The 17837-nt window shown below is 43.9% G+C and overlaps 1 protein-coding gene across 3 annotated transcripts in view; it reads left to right on the forward strand.

The window, feature by feature from the left end:
- The first annotated feature begins 3735 nt into the window (after nucleotides 1-3735).
- The window catches only part of ABCG1 (ATP binding cassette subfamily G member 1), a 93981-nt gene continuing 79879 nt past the window's right edge, over nucleotides 3736-17837 (forward strand). Inside the window, exons 1-2 of one of the 3 annotated variants that reach the window (XM_053310891.1) lie at nucleotides 3736-3905; nucleotides 12433-12676. In XM_053310891.1, coding sequence (XP_053166866.1) covers nucleotides 3864-3905; nucleotides 12433-12676 — 286 coding nt within the window. In that variant the 5' untranslated portion in view covers nucleotides 3736-3863. Of the gene's footprint in view, nucleotides 3906-4393; nucleotides 4614-12432; nucleotides 12677-17837 lie in introns of those variants that run through there. The other 2 variants (XM_053310892.1, XM_053310893.1) reach the window with 2 other exon arrangements.

The raw sequence follows: 17837 nt of genomic DNA on the forward strand, positions 1-17837 counted from the left end.
TGCCCAGTACAGCTACCTGGCTTGCCAGGGACTGCTGAAAATAGGGACTCCCCGCACCCACAATTCCTGTGGCAGCCAATCTGCATACGCTGTAATGCTGGTCCAAGCCCAGGAATTTTGAAAGTGTACTAGGAGCCATCATCAATCTTTCCAGACTGAGCCCAGTGGGAAACGGCCGGATACATGGAGCGGCTCAGTCACCTTGGGAGTCTGTAGGGGTTTCGTGTAGATGGGATGGCGAGGAGTATGAGTTCTATTCTTTAAATCAGGGTTTCTTAACCTTGGGCCCCCAGATGTTGTTGGACTACAACTCCCATCATCCCCAGACATGGCCTTTGTGGCTGAGTTAAAAAACCCTGATTTAAATAGATCAGCCGGGGCCCTCACAGTTGGATGCCCTAACTCATGAGGGCACAGTACTACGGAGACCCGAAGCTTATGAAGCCTCTGGTCTTCCCCAGTGAGAGGGCTAATCCCCATCTGGCAAGTTGGGACAGGGACAGGAGTGTTTTGCGGGTTTCTGTGCTGCTTTAATCATGTCTGCCATCACAAGAGCATCCTTTGTTACAGTGGACCAGACCCCAGGATCCTTTGCCCACCCTCATATACAGGTCCCCTCCTAGGAAGTTATCATGGTCAGTTCCTGGAGCAGAAGAAAAATAGTGCCCTTCTACACACACACACACACACACACACACACACACACACACACACACACACACAGACACACACTCTCTTGGCCATGGAGCTCTTGCATGGGCGGCGGTGCAAGTGTTGTGAGGAAAAGGATTTAAATGTCATGTAAAGGGTTTAAATGGCCTTTCTCTGCCAAAAGTAGGTGGTCCATGGTGAAAAGGCATGATCAGCATGCACCTTGAAGATCATTGCCAATGGCTGCTGCTCTGCTAGCAGTCTGGTGACACGAGCGTCATGGAGCATGCTGGAATGCGACCTTGAAGGGGCTCATCTGACCTGAAACCAGAAGTTGCCTGACCCAGGCTGGAAGACAATCTGTGGGACAATTCCCGGTTTCAAGATTTAAGTGCAGGTCCATCAACTTGCATTTGGCATTATGTGTGAAGGCAGCCATACAGACAAAGTAATTTTGAGAGGATAAAGGCTCTGATTCTCATGCAGCCTTTGCACCCCATGATAACCCTGATTCAGAAGCAAAGCTCTGGAAATAGGCCAGGGGCGTGGCAAGGTTGGAGCGGGCCCAGAGACAAGATTTTAAAATGCTCCCCCCTCACTGAAGCTCAGCTTATGAAGTAAAGAAATCTTAAATGAGGCTGAATAGTGCTAACAAAAAGCATAGTAATCATATATATCTATATATCTACACACACACACACACACACACACACACACACACACACACTATGTGCCACAATAGAACATCATCCTAAATTATTTTTTAAAAGGTTTTGTAAAGTGTGGACGATGCAAGTCATTTAATGGTACTAGAGAAAGACATGCTGTTCTGGTAGCTCCAGGTCTTAACACTCAGATCAATTTCGGAGGATGAATACAACTGAAGGAACTCCGGGTTGGTGCGCGGCTGTGGGAGTCAGTCATGTGACTTGCCTCTAGGGGGGCCCCCAAGGCAGTGGGCCCCCAGACAACTGTCTCCCCTTGCCCTATTATAGTTATGCCCCTGAAATAGGCATAGCTTTCCTATCGCCATCCCCAACTCCACTGCAGATCTCAGTTCTGCTGCTCGGGAAACTTTTGCCCACTGGTTCTCTTTGGACCAGACTTCCGGGCAAAAGTCCGGTCCTCTATACCCTCTGGGGCCTCCCCATGCCCCTTGGGGCCTCCCAATTCTAATTTGTCTGCTGTGCTGCTGCCCATCTGCCAGTGAACCCAAGCACGACTGTGAGGGGTAAGGGCAGCTGCAGCCCAATCTCCTCCTGGCAACTGCCTTCCTGATCTCCCTTGCACTAATTATCAGCTGCTCAATTGGTGGGCAGGCTGTTTGGAAGCCTTTCTGCCAGAGGCCTCTTGAAGCATTCCAGACAAGCTGCCTGCAGGGTGCAGGTAGTGGAGAAAAAAGGAGTCAGAGTGGTGGCTTCCTCTGGCCTGTTCACACACCCTGCCTTGCCCTGCCCTTTTGTGCTGAGCCTGTTCCTGCCTTGGACATCAAACTCTTCCTCAGACCAAGTATGCAATTTCCTTTTTGTGGTTATTCCCCCCACTTTGAAGATTAATGGAATAGCTTGCCATAAGGCTTTGATATCGGGCACAGATGTAGGGCAGGTTGGGAGGGCTCTGAATATTGAATTTGAAATGGATTGGGCATTTCAATTATTTTTAATTTTTTATTTTTTTTAAAAAAATATCAAAATAAGTCCTATAAGTAGCTTGTTTCATGGCAGAAAACTACAAAAAAAATTCTGGAACTGAAGCCCCCTCCCCACATATGGAGGAATCTATCCTTTGCCTTCATAAAAAGAGTAAAACACTCCCCTTTTTACCCCACCATTTAGATATCCTGGAATGGATGAGCATAGGGCTTTGATATCGAACACAGATGTGATTTTTATCTGTTTTTATGAATTTTAAATTGTATTATGTTTTAATCTGTACACTGCCTAGGGATTTCTATATTAGGCGGTATAGAAATGCAATAAATAAATAATATTTATTATGGCAGGCTCTGAATATTTAATTTGAAGTAGACTTGTCAATGAGTTGGTTTTTACTCAATTTCCCCCCTACTGCAGTAAAGCTGGCAGAAAGAGTTATCTTTATTTGAGTACTTCTCACACCTTGTGAAAGTGGAACTGTTAACATCCAAATAAACAAACAATATTTTTTTGAATAAATGCCCTATGATCAAGTTAGTTTGCAATCCAGAAAATCTGAGCGAGAACTGTGAAGCAAGGGGCATGTGTTGTGGTTTTAGCTTTCCCCCTTACAAATGCACTATATGTCCAAGCTGGCTTGTGATCCAGGTGTGTATTTGAACTGTGGAGCAAAGGACACATGTTGTGTCCCAGTTGGTTTGTGAATGATCAAGAATCCATTGGGGGTTGCACAGTTGTTGTTTTCCCTTTTTCTTTTTTACAAAAGCACTCTGGCCCATCACCTATGTAATGAATGAGCAAAAAGGTGTGTAATTGGCCAGGATTCAAGTGTTAGGACTCTCAGTGCAAAATATGGTATGTCTGTGCAGGTCCATGTTTAGTATCTTCTGCAGACACTCCCCCCAAAACAAACAAACAAACAAACAAAAACCCCAAAACAAAACAACCACCACCACCAAGTTTCCAGCTTTCCCTGAGCATGCCAGAAAAAATACATTGTAGCTTATTTGGTGGTGGCGGCAGCAGTGCGGGGCCCCTCCAAAGGTCTTTAGGTCTAGGCTCCAAAATTGCCTAGGTGCACCTCTGCCTTACTGTCTTCTGAGCACTGTTGTCTTTTGCTCGCCTTAGCCCTTCGGTGCTGCCGGCGAGGGGGAAAGAAGACAGCATACTTGACCTGACTGATTTCAGCCCCGACAACAGGAAGCCACGCCACGCCACCACGCCACGCAGGGCTGGAGGAAAACAAGAACACGTTTACCTGCAAGGCACAAACCCCGCCCCTCCTGCTCCTCAGCCAATCGAGGGCAGGCGAGAGCCGCGGGAGAGCCAGTGGGACGGCGAGATAGTGCAGCCAGTGTAAACAAGGAGCCGGTACCCGAAGCAGCCCTCCCCCTCGGTGTTGGGGTTTTTTTTTTTTTTTGGTGTTGCTTCTGGTCTATCTTGCCCCAGCGACGGCTTACCGTTAGGCTGCTGCAGCTGCTCCGGGACCGCCCCCTTTTGCTTCTGCGTGTGCCCTGTTCATCTTTTCTTCCTTCTCGCTTGCCACCTCTGGGGCACATGGCATGTCTGATGGCAGCTTTCTCAGTGGGCGCAGCTTTGGTAAGTAGATGCTTCCTTGCCCTCTTTCCATCTGTGACCCTAGAGCCAGAGTGTGAACGAGCACTCCTAATCCGGAGTCCAGACATTTCTGGATCCGACCGTCTTAACATTTTCTCTTGACTCGAGGAGGAGGCGGCGGGGAGGTTGAATGTCTTGGGGAGAATGCAAAAAGGGAGATGGAATCTGCTAACCTGGGTTGAGAGAGAGTGTGCTTGTGTTTGGAAATGCTACCACCTCCTTCCCGATGCGAATTCATGCAGTTTAACCATTTGGGCAGTTTCTGGTTTCTTTGAGAAGGATCTTACTCTTGGGAGCGGGTTTCTCGTTCTGCTTTGGTGTTGTGGTTGAAAACACACGAGCCAAAGAGGAACCTCTGTCCAGATCAAACGTAGCCCAGCTGGTTGCTTGATCGTACTCTAAGCGGAGTACTTAAAAGCGAAAGAGATAATACCAAGGAGGTTAGAGCGATGGGTTAATTCACTGAAGCGAGAGGGGAAGGAGAGAAGGGACACTTCTGCAAAAGTGACCTAGAGCCTGCAAGAAACGGAGTCAGGGTTGCCTCCTTAATCGGAGCGTGGCCGAGATGATGGAGCAGTCCTTCTCTCCTTAAGTGTGTGTGTGTCCACTGAATGAGAAGGAAGAGGAGACCCCTTGTTCTGTTTTGCGTGAATTAAGAAATCTTGGTGCATCAACACTGAAATTGCTTTGGTAAGGAGATCTCTCTATTGTCTTTTGTTTCATGATCCGTGCTTTGTTCCCTTGTCAGTGGCTGTGATTTTATACGTAATTGACATGTGTGAGTATTTTATAGAGTAGAAAGTTATTGGTGTGCCTCTTTTTCCACAGCCCGAAGGACAAATTTTCTGGGGCTCTGAAGCCTCCCAAAGTTGTGTTCAGGCTGTCGTTTTTTGTGGCATAAGTGTGGTCACCTTGCAGGTATAGGCTGGTTAGAACTGCGGGGATTTATTTTGTGTTTGTTTTTTTGTTTTTTGTCATTGACATCATCCTGGATTTGAAGTCAGCTGCACATAGCAGTGTTTGACCGAAAGTTACCTCTGCCTTGAGCTCATAAAAAAGATGGAGCGAGGGGAGGGGGTGGTGGATGGAATTAGATGGTTTTCTGAGCATGCTCAGTCTTTCACAACTGCATCCTATGATTTGAAAACAGATTTACTGAGGCACAGATAGCCTCTCCAGCTTATTATATAACGGATTTGATATAAACTTGAGAAAAGAGAGTGAAAGAGTAGGGGGTTGAAAGTAAGTTTTGGGGTTAAAGGACACAGTTTTTTCATATGGGATTCCAGACTGGTCATTTTGACTGCTCTTAAAGAATGCATTTCTTGCTCATTTTGCTGTCTAATACGAAGCAATTAAAATTCCAAAAGTGAAATTGGAATGAAAACCCTCACAGTAAACTAGATGCAGCCTTTAACATGTTGGAGATGGGTTATATAAACTGAGATTTAGAGCATATGTTTATTGCAATCTGTCAGTTTAGGTATACATTACTTTGAAGTATTTTGTACATATTGGTTCTAAAATTAAGTGGTGAGATTTGAAGAGATAGTGATGTCTGCATTGTCATTTGACTTTTCTAGGCCCCCCAGCATCTCAAAATATTTATTTATTTATTACATTTATATTCCTCTCATGATTATTTTTATCCTCACAACAACCCTGTGAGATAGGTTAGGCTGAGAGATGCATGACTGGCCCAGAGTCACCCAGTGAGTTTCATGGTTGTATGGGGATTTGAACTCGGGTCTTCCTGGTCCTAGTCCAGCACTCTAACCACTATGCTGTGCTGTCATAATAAGAAGCCTCTTGATTTGACTTGACTATGACCTTCTAAATTATACTGGGATAACTTCAGTAATACTTCTGAACAATAAATGTGCTTTGTTTTTTCATCTCACCACTGAACAGAGTTTTATACTGAGGAGAGGGGAGAGAGATTTAGTCACAGAAATAGCCCCTATAGAATATAAATCCCTGAGTTAGTTATTGCCCACTTTAACTGGTATTTTAAATGGCATTATTTCTCAAGCTGTCTAAACATCCTGAACAAATTGCATATCTCCTTCCCCCATTGCCTGATTAAAAACTCTAAACAAGTGTACAAAAATAAACATCAAAAGTATCTGCTCTTGAACATGTTATATTTTTAGAAGGAATTATGAGTAACCCAGGAGCTTTAGAGTGTGTGTATACTCAATAATTTAAGAACAAGTCTCTTGAAGCTGCATAACCCCTGCTAACTGGGCAAGAAGCACCTTTTAAAGTAGCAGCCACCCCTCACTATGCATTCAACCTAGCATAGTGTCTTTCCAGTGGCTGTTGCTGTTGGTGACTCTCTTAGACTGTGAGTGGGTGTGCGGGAGGCCGTAACTCAGTGGCAGAGTGTGCGCATTGCATACACAAGCTCCCAGGTTCAATCTTCAGGTTTCCAGCAAAAGAAATCCCAGGTAGTAGGACTGGGAAAGACTCCTACCCAATTCCCCGAAAAGCAGCCAAATGTCGGAGTATACAGTATTGGGCTAGATGGACCAATGGCCTGACGCAGTGGCTGACATCCAGAGTAATCATGTGCTGATGTGCCAGGCTTTTCCATATCTAGTGTGTGTGTGTAGATCCCTCTTCCCTCTGTAGCTTGCCTGTGCTTTCTGAAACTATGTCCCTGACGGTTCCCAATCCCTTCTCTGTCTCTATCTAAATATGTTCAGTTCCACCTGGATGAAAAGAATTTGGCAGAGGGATTACAGAGAGGTTAGCTAGAGATGGCATTACATCTGTGGCTTACCCTATATCTCTGTGCCCCTCTTGCTTTTAAAATCAGTTGCGCATCTCCCTGTTTTTGTGATAGTTGGGGAACTGCTGCCATCCTATCTAGTTGGGCGCTAACCCTTTAGCTCTATGTTTAATCTTCAACATTACCTTCTTTGAGGAACGCACATGAGTTCCTAGACTAGGGACTGTCAAATTCACAAGCTACTCTAAATCAGTGAGGAAGCCCTCCTGAAGTTTCCCCAAGATAATAACATCAAAAATAACTCCAAGCAGCTCAGGTGACCAACTTCATTCTACTTTCCGTAAGATGGGCAGACTGAAAGAACAGGAAGGAATTGTACTCTTGGTTCTTGTATTCTTGGTTCTAACTTCTAAACATCCAGTTTTGAAAATAAATTCATAAACATTCATGACTAGTCCACAAACAGCTTTACTATACCAAATCCTCCCACAAACCTATATTTGCTATTAGTTGTGCATTGAGGGTTTGAGAAGAAAAACATTCCAGTTTACAAAAGTTCTTCTGCCTAGTTGCCCTGAAAGGATTTTCACTTGCCACAGGTGACCAACTGAGTGGCTGTTTTAAAGCCTGCCAATATCAATCAATGACATAGGCTTCATGTCATGGCACACTTGAAAGTAGACTGAAGTTGGCCAGCTAGGTAATTCGGCATTACAAATTATTGGTTCCCTCCCAGGGATGTCTTCAGACTTTGAGAAGCATGGCCCTTGATGCTGTACAATGGAGCATCAAACTCAAATGAGAGAGCCAAACTCAAACAGACACATTTGCTACTCAGTAATTGCTTCAGGGACTATCACAAATATTTTGCTTTTTAAAAAAGAAAAAAGAAAAGAAAAATATTTTATTCGTATTGTGTCAGAAATCAAACAAACTCTCCCTCAAGTATGGGGTAACACTCCCCCAGAAGGAGCAGGTGCGCAGCTTGGGAGTACTCCTGGACCTAGGCCTCACCCTGGTATCTCAGGTGGAGGCTGTGGCCAGGAGTGCTTTCTATCAGCTCCGGCTGATTCAAGAGCTGTGCCCATTCCTTGAAGAGGATGACCTCAAAACAGTGGTGCATCAGCTGGTAACTTCCAGGCTTGACTATTGCAATGCGCTCTATGTGGGGCTGCCTTTGTACGTAGTTCGGAAACTTCAGTTAGTTCAGAATGCGGCAGCCAGATTGGTCTCCGGGGTAACCTGGAGAGACCATATTATGCCTGTTTTGAAACATTTACACTGGCTGCCAATATGTTTCTGGGCAAAATACAAAGTACGGGTTATTACCTTTAAAGCCCTGAACGGCTTAGGTCTGAGTTATCTTAGAGAGCGCCTTCTTCTGCATGATCCCCACCACACATTAAGGTCATCTAAGGAGGTCCGTCTCCAGTTACCACCGGTTCGTCTGGTGGCGACTCAGAGGCGGGCCTTCTCTGTAGCTGTTCCTGGGCTATGGAATGCACTCCCAGCAGAAATCCGTAATTTGAGTTGATTGCTGTCTTTCAGGAGAGCCCTTAAAACCTATCTGTTCGGCCTAGCCTTCCTGCGTTTTTAAACTGTTTTATATTGTTTTAAATGTTTGCCCTGGTTTTCCAGGGTTTTTAGCTGTTTGAATGTTTAATTGTTTTTATTCTGTTTTTATAGTTTTGATTTTAATTGTTAATTGTTTTTAATTGTTTTTATTCTGTTGTAAACCACCCTGGGCCATTTTGGAAGGGTGGTATATAAATCAAATAAATAAATAAATAAAATAAGTACAGTTGGAAAAAGTAGAAATCATTACCACAGTTGTCATGACACTGACAGCCAAAAAGTATCATGCATATACACATTTGCTTTGAAATAACAGAGTTGAATGCCAGCTTAAAGACTAGCAAACTGTGAAATTCGCTTTCATGGACCAGAGCCAACTTTATCAGATGCATATGGTGGTCACTTAAGTGGATATATACCATGAATATAGAGAGAAGAGCAAAGAAAAAAAATTGCCAGAGGTTAAACAATGCAAGAGATAGTGTATATGTCATATGGTTATGGAAAGCGCAGATTAATACAGACTCAGTCAAATTAACACAAGGTCCAGTGTGATGTGTTTCAGTATCAACTAGTGGTGGTTGTTAATAAAAAAGTAATATAATCAAACATACAGGGACACTGAATTTCTGCAGTGAGTAACACTTCCCAAAGTACAAGTTCCACAGAGTAAAACCTGCTGTTGAATTCCAATACAGTGTCTTCATGCTGGAATCTCCCTCTGAAACTTTTTTGTGGAAGCATGATGAATTTAAAGTCTGCTACAGCACACAGTGGGAAATGACTTTCCTAGCAAGCATGAGGTTGCCGGTTCGAATCCATGCTGGTATGTTTCCTAGACTATGGGAAGCACCTATATCAGCAGCGATATAGGAAGATGTTGAAAGGCACCATCTCATACTGGGCAGGAGATGGCAATGGTAAACCCCTCCTGTATTCTACCAAAGAAAAACCACAAGGATCTGTGGTCACCAGCAGTCAACACCGACTCGAGGGCACACTTTACTTTACAGCATGGCCTGCGAGTCTGAAATAGCCCTTGTGGGTTTAAGTGTTATCGCATTCATCTTGCTGTTCCTAGAGAAAGCGGGCACAAACATCTCCCACTACCAAGTCAGCTAAAAAGAGGGACCAAAACACTCAGCTGTGGCATATAGCATCACTAGCTAGGTCAGTCAGCCCCTTTGGCCTAAGAAAGACAACAGCTTCCTAGTCCTTGAATTGATTCAGTAATTTCTATGGATGTAGTAGGGCTGCCATAGGCCACCACACTGGCAACCCCTATAGGGCTTAATATGACTCACTGGGCTTATGCTTGATATGCCTGCAAACATTCTAACCAAAGGAATGTATTACTGAAGAGCAAACCTAAAATGTTAGTACATATTTTTTTAAAAAGAAGTCTTCAGCAGAATTCTGTTAGTCTTGTGGAATGTGATACTTGTATAGCGATGACAATGCTTACCTGATAGGGATGTGCAGAATGGTTCACAGTCAGAACATTCTGACTGCAAATGGGCCATTTCAGGTGTTCTGAGCTCGGAACAGAATGCCTTTCAAATGAAGGGCTGGTTCTGAGGTCAGAACAGAACAACCCCATTCCAACTTAAAACACTCTAAATATTCTGAGCGCCATTTTGGACTCTAAAATGATGCTCTTCTGGCCTCTGTGCATGCGTGGCAGCCATTTGCGTGGTCAGCACCACCACATAAATGGTTGCTGCACGTGCACTGAGGCCAGAAGAGCACCATTTTGGAGTCCAAAATGGCGCTTGGAACATTCCGAGTTGGAACGGGGTCATTCTGTCGGAACTGGCTTGACTAGTTGTTCTGACAGAATATCTTGCGTTCCGTTCCAAGCTCGAAACAGAATGTAAAATCCGTTCCGTGCACATCCTTACCTGATACTATTCCCCTGGAAACTAAGAATACTGGTTTATGTAACTGGAAGGATTCAAATAAATGTTGACCTTGATGGGTTCCAGTGCAGAGTGTAATATCAATGAGTTTCTGTGGGGAAGAAGCCATCACTCAGCCCAGGGCTAGACAAATCCAGGGAGCTGTGGCACCTAGAAATTTAACCATGGTATCTAAACTAGGACATTCAGAGACAAAGTTTTTAAATGAAATCTTTTTGTCCTAGGTAGCCCTGTTTCTGTTCTAAGTATGTTACTTGTAAAGGAGATAAAGAGAAGTCCATTTACTGCCTCTGCACAATGTCCATCACTAAATCCAGCAATTTTGTCAAGTGTCTATGATCTGGCTCCTAAATTCCTGGGCTGGTTCCTAGATCTAAAGAAAATTTGTCAAGGCCTGACACAGCGAATCTTTTGAAAGCAATGTTATTCTTGTAAAGTGCAAGCCATGCTTTTGGCACTGCACAAACCAATAAGGATTGGTGTATGCCCAAAAATGGCTCTAGGAAATGGCTCAGCAGAGGAAGCGAATTGAACGTGGATTCTCCAACTCCCGCCCAGAGCACCCAATACTGGGAGCCCAGCCCTCTGCCCTTGGTCCCTGCTCTTCAGGCTCCAGCCCTGTAACTTTAATCACCAAGCTGGAAAGCACACCTTCCATGTCTAGATTTGGTTATGGCCACCCGTGGTCCTGACCAAGTTCCCAACACAAGACTCTAATCCTAAACAAGCTTAGTAAAGGTAAAGTTGTGCCGTTGAGTAGGTGTTGACTCCTGGTGACCACAGAGCCCTGTGGTTGTCTTTAGTAGAATACAGGAGGTGTTTACCATTGCCTCCTCCCGTGCAGTATGAGATGATGCCTTTCAGCATCTTCCTATAAGTAAATTATGTTTGAATCAGTGGGTGTTACATCCCAAGTGAATATACTTAGGATTTTGGTACAAAAAGGATGAGAAACACAGAAATATATAAAGGGTGGCTTACTAAAAGTGTAATCTGATTATAGAAGCACATTTTGATATAACATGTGTGAAGTCCCTTTTCTAAAAATATGCAGCTTTGCTGAGAATTATTTTAATTTAGTGGTATAAATGGTAATTTAGATCTTTTTAAACAATTCCTGAAGAAAAAGGAGTGAGTTCTGCTTGTGCATATGACATTTATCAAAGTACAGCCAACTGCACATTGCCAGAGACATCCTCTGAAAGATTATTTTGTGTTCGGCCAGCTCAGTGCATTGAGACAGTACATTTTTCTTCTTCTCATGCGCAGAGCTGACCTCATCCAGCATGCAGTTCTGTGGACAAGCATATAATGCGAACTATACTTTCTCTAGCCATCATGGCCATGATAGGTGCTGCTGGCTGTAGCCCAGGCCTGCTCAAGTTAGGCCCCCTAGCTGTTTTTGGACTACAACTCCCATAAGCCCCAGCCATAGGGGCCAATAGCCAGGGATTATGGGAGTTGTAGGCCAACATCTGCAGGAGGGCCAAAGCTGAGCAGGCCTGCTGTAGCCTGATTTTCATATTACGGTTAAATATCCACAGAACAGAGACACTGGGGACTTCTTGTGCAAATATGAGGCTGTGCACATGACCTCCGGCTGCTGCTTGGGAGAGCTCATACCCGGCAGATGAGCTGTGGCCATCTTTGCCTCTGATACTCTGCGCACCCACATGAGTGGCAGTAGAGTGGAGGACAAAGTTGGGATCGGAAGAAGGAAGTCCTCCCACATCACACAGCGCCCCATGCCAGCAGTGCAGTGGCTGCTCTCATCAGAGCAGCCGCTGCATTCAGTGCGGCCACTCCTCTCCCCCCACCCAGATGGCTACCCAAGATGGCGGTGGCCCGGGGAAGCCTTCTATCCAGTGCTGATTGCCCAGATGATTGCCTGCTGAGGTAGAACAAATTCATGGATCAGTCTACCTTTGTAAAAAGCCAAGTGAAAATATTGGGCTACCCTCGGCTGGAGCAGAAGGCTCCAGGTGGCTGGTGTCATGAAAATAGCCCTTCTACATTGTACAAACCAGCCCTTCATGTGCTTTTCAAGGGAAAACCATAACCAATACAATTGTTTTATGATAGCCACTTGTTGGCACCAAATACTCCTTTTTGTATGAAAGCTATGCTCACCTCTAAAGTAATTTGCAGACATAACATTAGCAGAACTTACACAACCTAGATTTGTTTTCTATTCTTTTTTGACACTACTATGACAGAGCAAATGTTTTCTGGATGCACTTTCCCTGGAGAAAGTTGTGAACACTGTTTTTTGGTCCTCCAGAATGCCAGCAATTCTGCATCTGCTATGCCTGAGCCCAAGTCCGTATGTGTTTCAGTGGATGAGGTGGTCTCCAATGGCACTGACACACAAGATGTCCATTTGTTGAACGGCCATTTGAAAAAGCTGGACAATGCTTTGACAGAAGCCCATCGCTTCTCCTACCTTCCTCGTCGACCAGCTGTGAACATTGAGTTTAAGGAACTCTCCTATTCTATCCAGGAAGGACCATGGTGGAGAAAGAAGGGTAAGAAAACAAAACTTTTACAAGGATATTGAATAGAGTTGATGGGTGCACTTAAAAACATGAATGTTGAAGGTGGGACCTAGTGATGTTGCAAGCCTGCCACCCCTTGAAATCTGGTACTGGAGCAGAGCCCAGCAGTAACGCAATGGAGCCAAGAGGTGTCCCCAAAATGACCTTTGCACCTTGTCCAGCTAAGAAACAGGCAAAAAGCTGGAGGTCATATTTGGTAAGCTGGTAACCTTAATATTGAAGGAAACATTCTTTGTATTGCGACATAGTTCTGAAGTAAACAACATAAGCTTGGTTGATGATAAAACCAGTAGTGAGGGCAAAACATAGATGGTTATAAAAAAACCTGAGCCTTTTATGTTGAGAATTCAGTCCTTTTGCCGAGACATTGCAATGAGTAGCTGCCTTAGTGATTTTCTCTCTGTTCATTGGCACCATGCACAATTTTAGAGTCAAGGAAAATCCTGCTGACTGAATGGACTAATGGAAACGTTGTGCCTCCAACATTCCATTAGTCTGTTTTTTTTTAAATGGACTAATGGAAATGTTGTGCCTCTCTGCTTGACTGCAAGGTGGTAGGCAATAAGATTAACTCCATCACTGACCATGAGACCCTGCTAAACATTAGATGTAATTCCTAGAGGAACCTAGGAGGACAGCCTATGACACTGTAAAGCTCTTAGTAGCCAGTCTTACTAGTAGTGGCTAAGTGGAGAAATCTGAAGATACTAGCTTGTTTCCGTTCCCTATGAAAATGTGCTTGGAATGGTAGAAACAATCTGATAAAGAAAATTATTCAGCCAATGACGGCTACGTGGTTTTGAGAATGGCCCTCAGATACAATAGGGACTGAATTAAGATGGGTTCCATTTCCAAGTGTATGATTGTAGAGTAATTAGGAATGGTGCTTATTAATGAACATCTGCAGCTGGCAGAATAGATCACAGGATTTCTCAGGTTAAGTCTTAGTTCTACAGATCTGTGAAACCATTGTCTGGCCCATCTATTGTTTTCCTGCTGCTTATTTTAGATTTTAGTAAGCGCCTTGGAATCAGGGATCTGTCTATACTGCCTGTGTAACTGGGTAAGGTGCCCAGTACACTGATGACATGGCATGATTAATAAATAAATGAATATTTGAGATATTTTATCAAGTATGGGAGTGGGGTGGGGAATAGCATCACATTTCTAGTCTTCAGAGAGACTGTAGCGTGTTCTATTATGCCCAAGCCACTTACTCCTGACAGAACCCAGTGAAATAAAAGGAACTGTTCTGAAGTAAGCATCCTGTGGCTTGTTTTTTCTTCAGTGCATTTATTTTCATATAAAATCTTTATGGTCAGCATGTGCAGGAAGTGCTCAGTGTCTTCAGACTTAAGTGTATGTTTTCAAATGTACATGCTGATGAGAATTCCCTTGGATTGAGTTAGAGTTTGGTGCAATTGCATTTAGAACTGTTGAATGACATGTGCTTGTTTGAGGTGTGCATGGACCATTTGGTGCAGTTTAGTCTGAATTTGAACCAAATTCGGACAGAACTGTGGGTATGTCGGATGGGCCAGTTGGTTTGACGAACCGGCTCTGAAAGGTTTGACGCAGTTTGTGATCAAACCAGCTTGGGGCGGCCTGGTTTGCTTTCGAATTGGTTCTGCACATCCCTAGCGCTTGTCTCAAGTTTGTTACCCAACAAAATAGAGGAGACAGTCAAACATAAATGTCTCAACAGGATTTACATTTTTCAGTGGTGCTACCAGGAAAAAAGGGGGGGAGGGGCACAGAAGGGGTGAAGTGAATTTATGGGTGGGTGAGCTGTAACCTGAGTATTAGTTGTCAGAAACAGAAACGAAGGGGAAGTTGGGTCATACTACTTGTCAAAGGCAGCACTCCCCCACCCCCCGCTGGAGCTGCCCTTGCCACACCATGCCCTGAGCTGTTCTGTTGGTTATTGTTCTATAACAAGCTTCTGTTGGTGATAGGATACTGTGTGAGATGGATCACAAGTCTGGCCCAGTAAAGGTACTCTTATCTTCCAATGTATTCCAGGGGTTCTCAAACTTGTTCCCAGATATTGTTGGACTACAACTCCCATCACCCCCAGCCACACCGGCTTTTGACCATTGTGGCTGGGTATGATGGGATTTTTAGTCCACCAATATACAGGGACCCAAATTTGAGAACCTCTGGCATATGAGAATACTCTGCAAATTTTTACAACCAGAAAAACATTATCGATCAAAGTATCATTACTGTCATTTGTAGAAACTCTTATGCGTCTGCTTTATCACAGAAGCTTGATAAAGTTTAGGGAGTATTTTCTTTCTTTCTTGCATTTTTGTTGAAAACGAAAAGTATTGTCAGCTGAAAAGATTGGTGGACATATGGCCCAAACAAATGGTCAGAGATGAGTACAATGAATACAACTGTTGCCCAGTAAAAGGGGGATCTCTTGAGTCTGAAATCAAAAGTGAAAAATTCAGGCTAAATTGTGGATTTCTGAGGCTAACTCCTAGTTGTCTAACTTAGCTGAGCATGTTTATTTTGCCAAGGAAAACCTCCAATGTGTAAAGTTGGAAATGAGGCAGCCCATCTATACTATTTTAGAAATAAAATACAAACTATTGGTTCATTACTTAGTGCATATGACTGTGTGGATACACCTGCATCAGGAGTTTCTCCTGCACCTGGCAAAATGCTACTTGGGGCCTATAGAAATGGAGCATTTATCAATGGAGTTGTGCGTGTGTGTGTGTGGTTGTAGTACTCTTTATTGTTTTCATATGTGTATGTTTTATTTTAAAAATGTGAGACCTCCCTCCTATTGGAAACCATACTGTTCATGTGGTGTCACTAGCATCTAATAATGATGATGTAGTAGGGATTTGATTTAAGAAAGTTATTGATTTGCATACTAGTTATTTGCCAACACTGATTGGAAGATGCTGATGGTCAGAACAACACTGTCAGTCACTATTCTAGAGAACTGAAGGTGCAAACAGGAGAATTTTCTATTGAAGTTTTTGTTTCCTTCATGTGATCTGCATCCTCCATGGAAGGAAAAGAGGATGTATATTGGATTCCCAGCAGCAAATGGTTCCACAGAGAAAATTACCCAAGAGAAAAACTGTAGCTCTTGAGGCATTTGTCACATATTTTAATGAAGTAATTAAATTTGCACATGGGATTATCTCCATGATATAAGCTGGCATGGCTGTAAGTTTTCAATTGTATGCTTCATTTTTGACACAAACTGTCTATTTTCAATGTGTACAGCACTTTTGACATGAACTATCTATTTTTTGATGTGTAAATATCAGTGTTTGCTTGAAAGCATACTGAATATTCAGCCATTTTCACTAGCTGCTCCTTTGTGGGGAAATAGGAATTTTCCATAGTTGCTAAAAACCTGTTTCCCTTCTTTTCACACGCAGTTAGTTAACAGAAGCTCGACATGCTGTAGAAGTTGCTCACACCTGGTGAGTTGAAGTCCACTTTGCCTGAGGGATGATGGGAGAGCAAAGTATTTCCTGCTGAGATCTCTCAAGAGCAGACTTATAACAGGGCCATGTTTGGACCTATGTGTTTGTTCCTGACTCACCTGGGTGTGAAATCTCCCTCTTGTAGTGCTACAGAAGAGGAATCTGGGCAGCCTGACCATGACTACTGTTGCCCAGTGATAATGTTGCCCAGGAACACCACCTGGTAGTGGGACAGACCAAACCCAGAAGTCCGACTGTGGTGGCCAGCAGAGATGATGGCCACCAGATCTCTGGAGGGTATGCCCCACTGGGCAAAGATGTAAGAAGCACCGGGGCAGAAGAAAAGTTAACAAACCTGTTTACATAGCAAGAGGATTGAGATAGTTCTCTGTCTAAGATTGTGCACAAACCGAGGCTTGAGCACTGGTTCGGCGCCATGGGGAGGGGAGCAGCGAGCGAAAGAGGAGGAGGCTCCACCACTCCATGCAGCCACCTGCTGAGACGGCAATTGCCCCAGGTACCCACGGGCAGCACCAACATGCACATGGTATCCATGGGTGCCATTTGCGTAGTTAGCAACACTATAAGAACAGCTCTGTTGGATCAGGCCTAAGGCCCATCTAGTCCAGCATCCTGCTTCACACAGTGGCCCACCAGATGCCTCTGGGAAGCCTACAGGCAAGAGCTGAGGGCATTCTCACTCTCCTACTGCTACTCTGGTATTTAGAGGCATCTTGCCTCTGAGGCTGGAGGTGGTCTGTAGTCCTCAGACTCATAGCCATTTGTAGACCTGTCCTCCATGAATTTATCTAAACTCCTCTTAAAGCCATCCAGGCTGTTGACTGTACAAGCTGACCACGCAAATGACCACGCCTGTGCCTGCGTGGATGCCATGTGCTTGCTGGAGCCACACACGGATACTTGCCACAGCAGGAAGCTGCATGGGATGGTGGAGAGCAGATTAGGACCTGCTCTCCTCTTTCTTAAAGCTCCCACTTGCTGCTCCCCTCCCCATGGAGCCGGACAGTTCATACCTTGGCTGAACTAGTGTTCAAACCTCAGTTCATGCACATCCTTATCCCTATCCCAAAGGAGTTCACAATCTAAAAACACAAGAGAGAGACTAACTACAGTCATGGAGGAGTATATTATGCTGGGCTTAGTAGGGGCAGTTGCTCTTTCCGCTCTAATAAAAAAGAAAGCCATTTTAATAGGTGAAGATATCATTGACACAAACAAATTTGCTGCCAAGGTGAACTGAAATAGAAATTGAATTGGCTGGTGCTATATAGTTAGGTCACATAGAAATATATCACATAAAGAATCAATGGCAAAATGCTGTTCAAAAAACGAAAAGATGAGCTTGTCCTTTCAACACAGAAGAAATATCAACAGGTAATATAGCTGCAGGTACTATTAATGATTTAGTCAAGAAGTTAGTGCTCCATTGTAGGGATGTGCAAAACATTTCAACGTTGAATTTTTTTGACTCAAAATGGGCCGTTAAGAGTGTTTTGAGTAAGAAACAAAATGCCCTTTAAATAAAGGTTCTGTTTTGAGCTCAAAACAAAACAACCCAGTTCTAATTTGAAACATTTTGATGATTCAAGCACCATTTTGGAGGTCTGTTTTCCCCTTGCTGATTGGTTTTCTGTCACTGGATTCTGATTGGCTTG

This window comes from Hemicordylus capensis, chromosome 3, assembly GCF_027244095.1.
Source record: "Hemicordylus capensis ecotype Gifberg chromosome 3, rHemCap1.1.pri, whole genome shotgun sequence".
Classification (NCBI taxonomy): Eukaryota; Metazoa; Chordata; class Lepidosauria; order Squamata; family Cordylidae; genus Hemicordylus; species Hemicordylus capensis.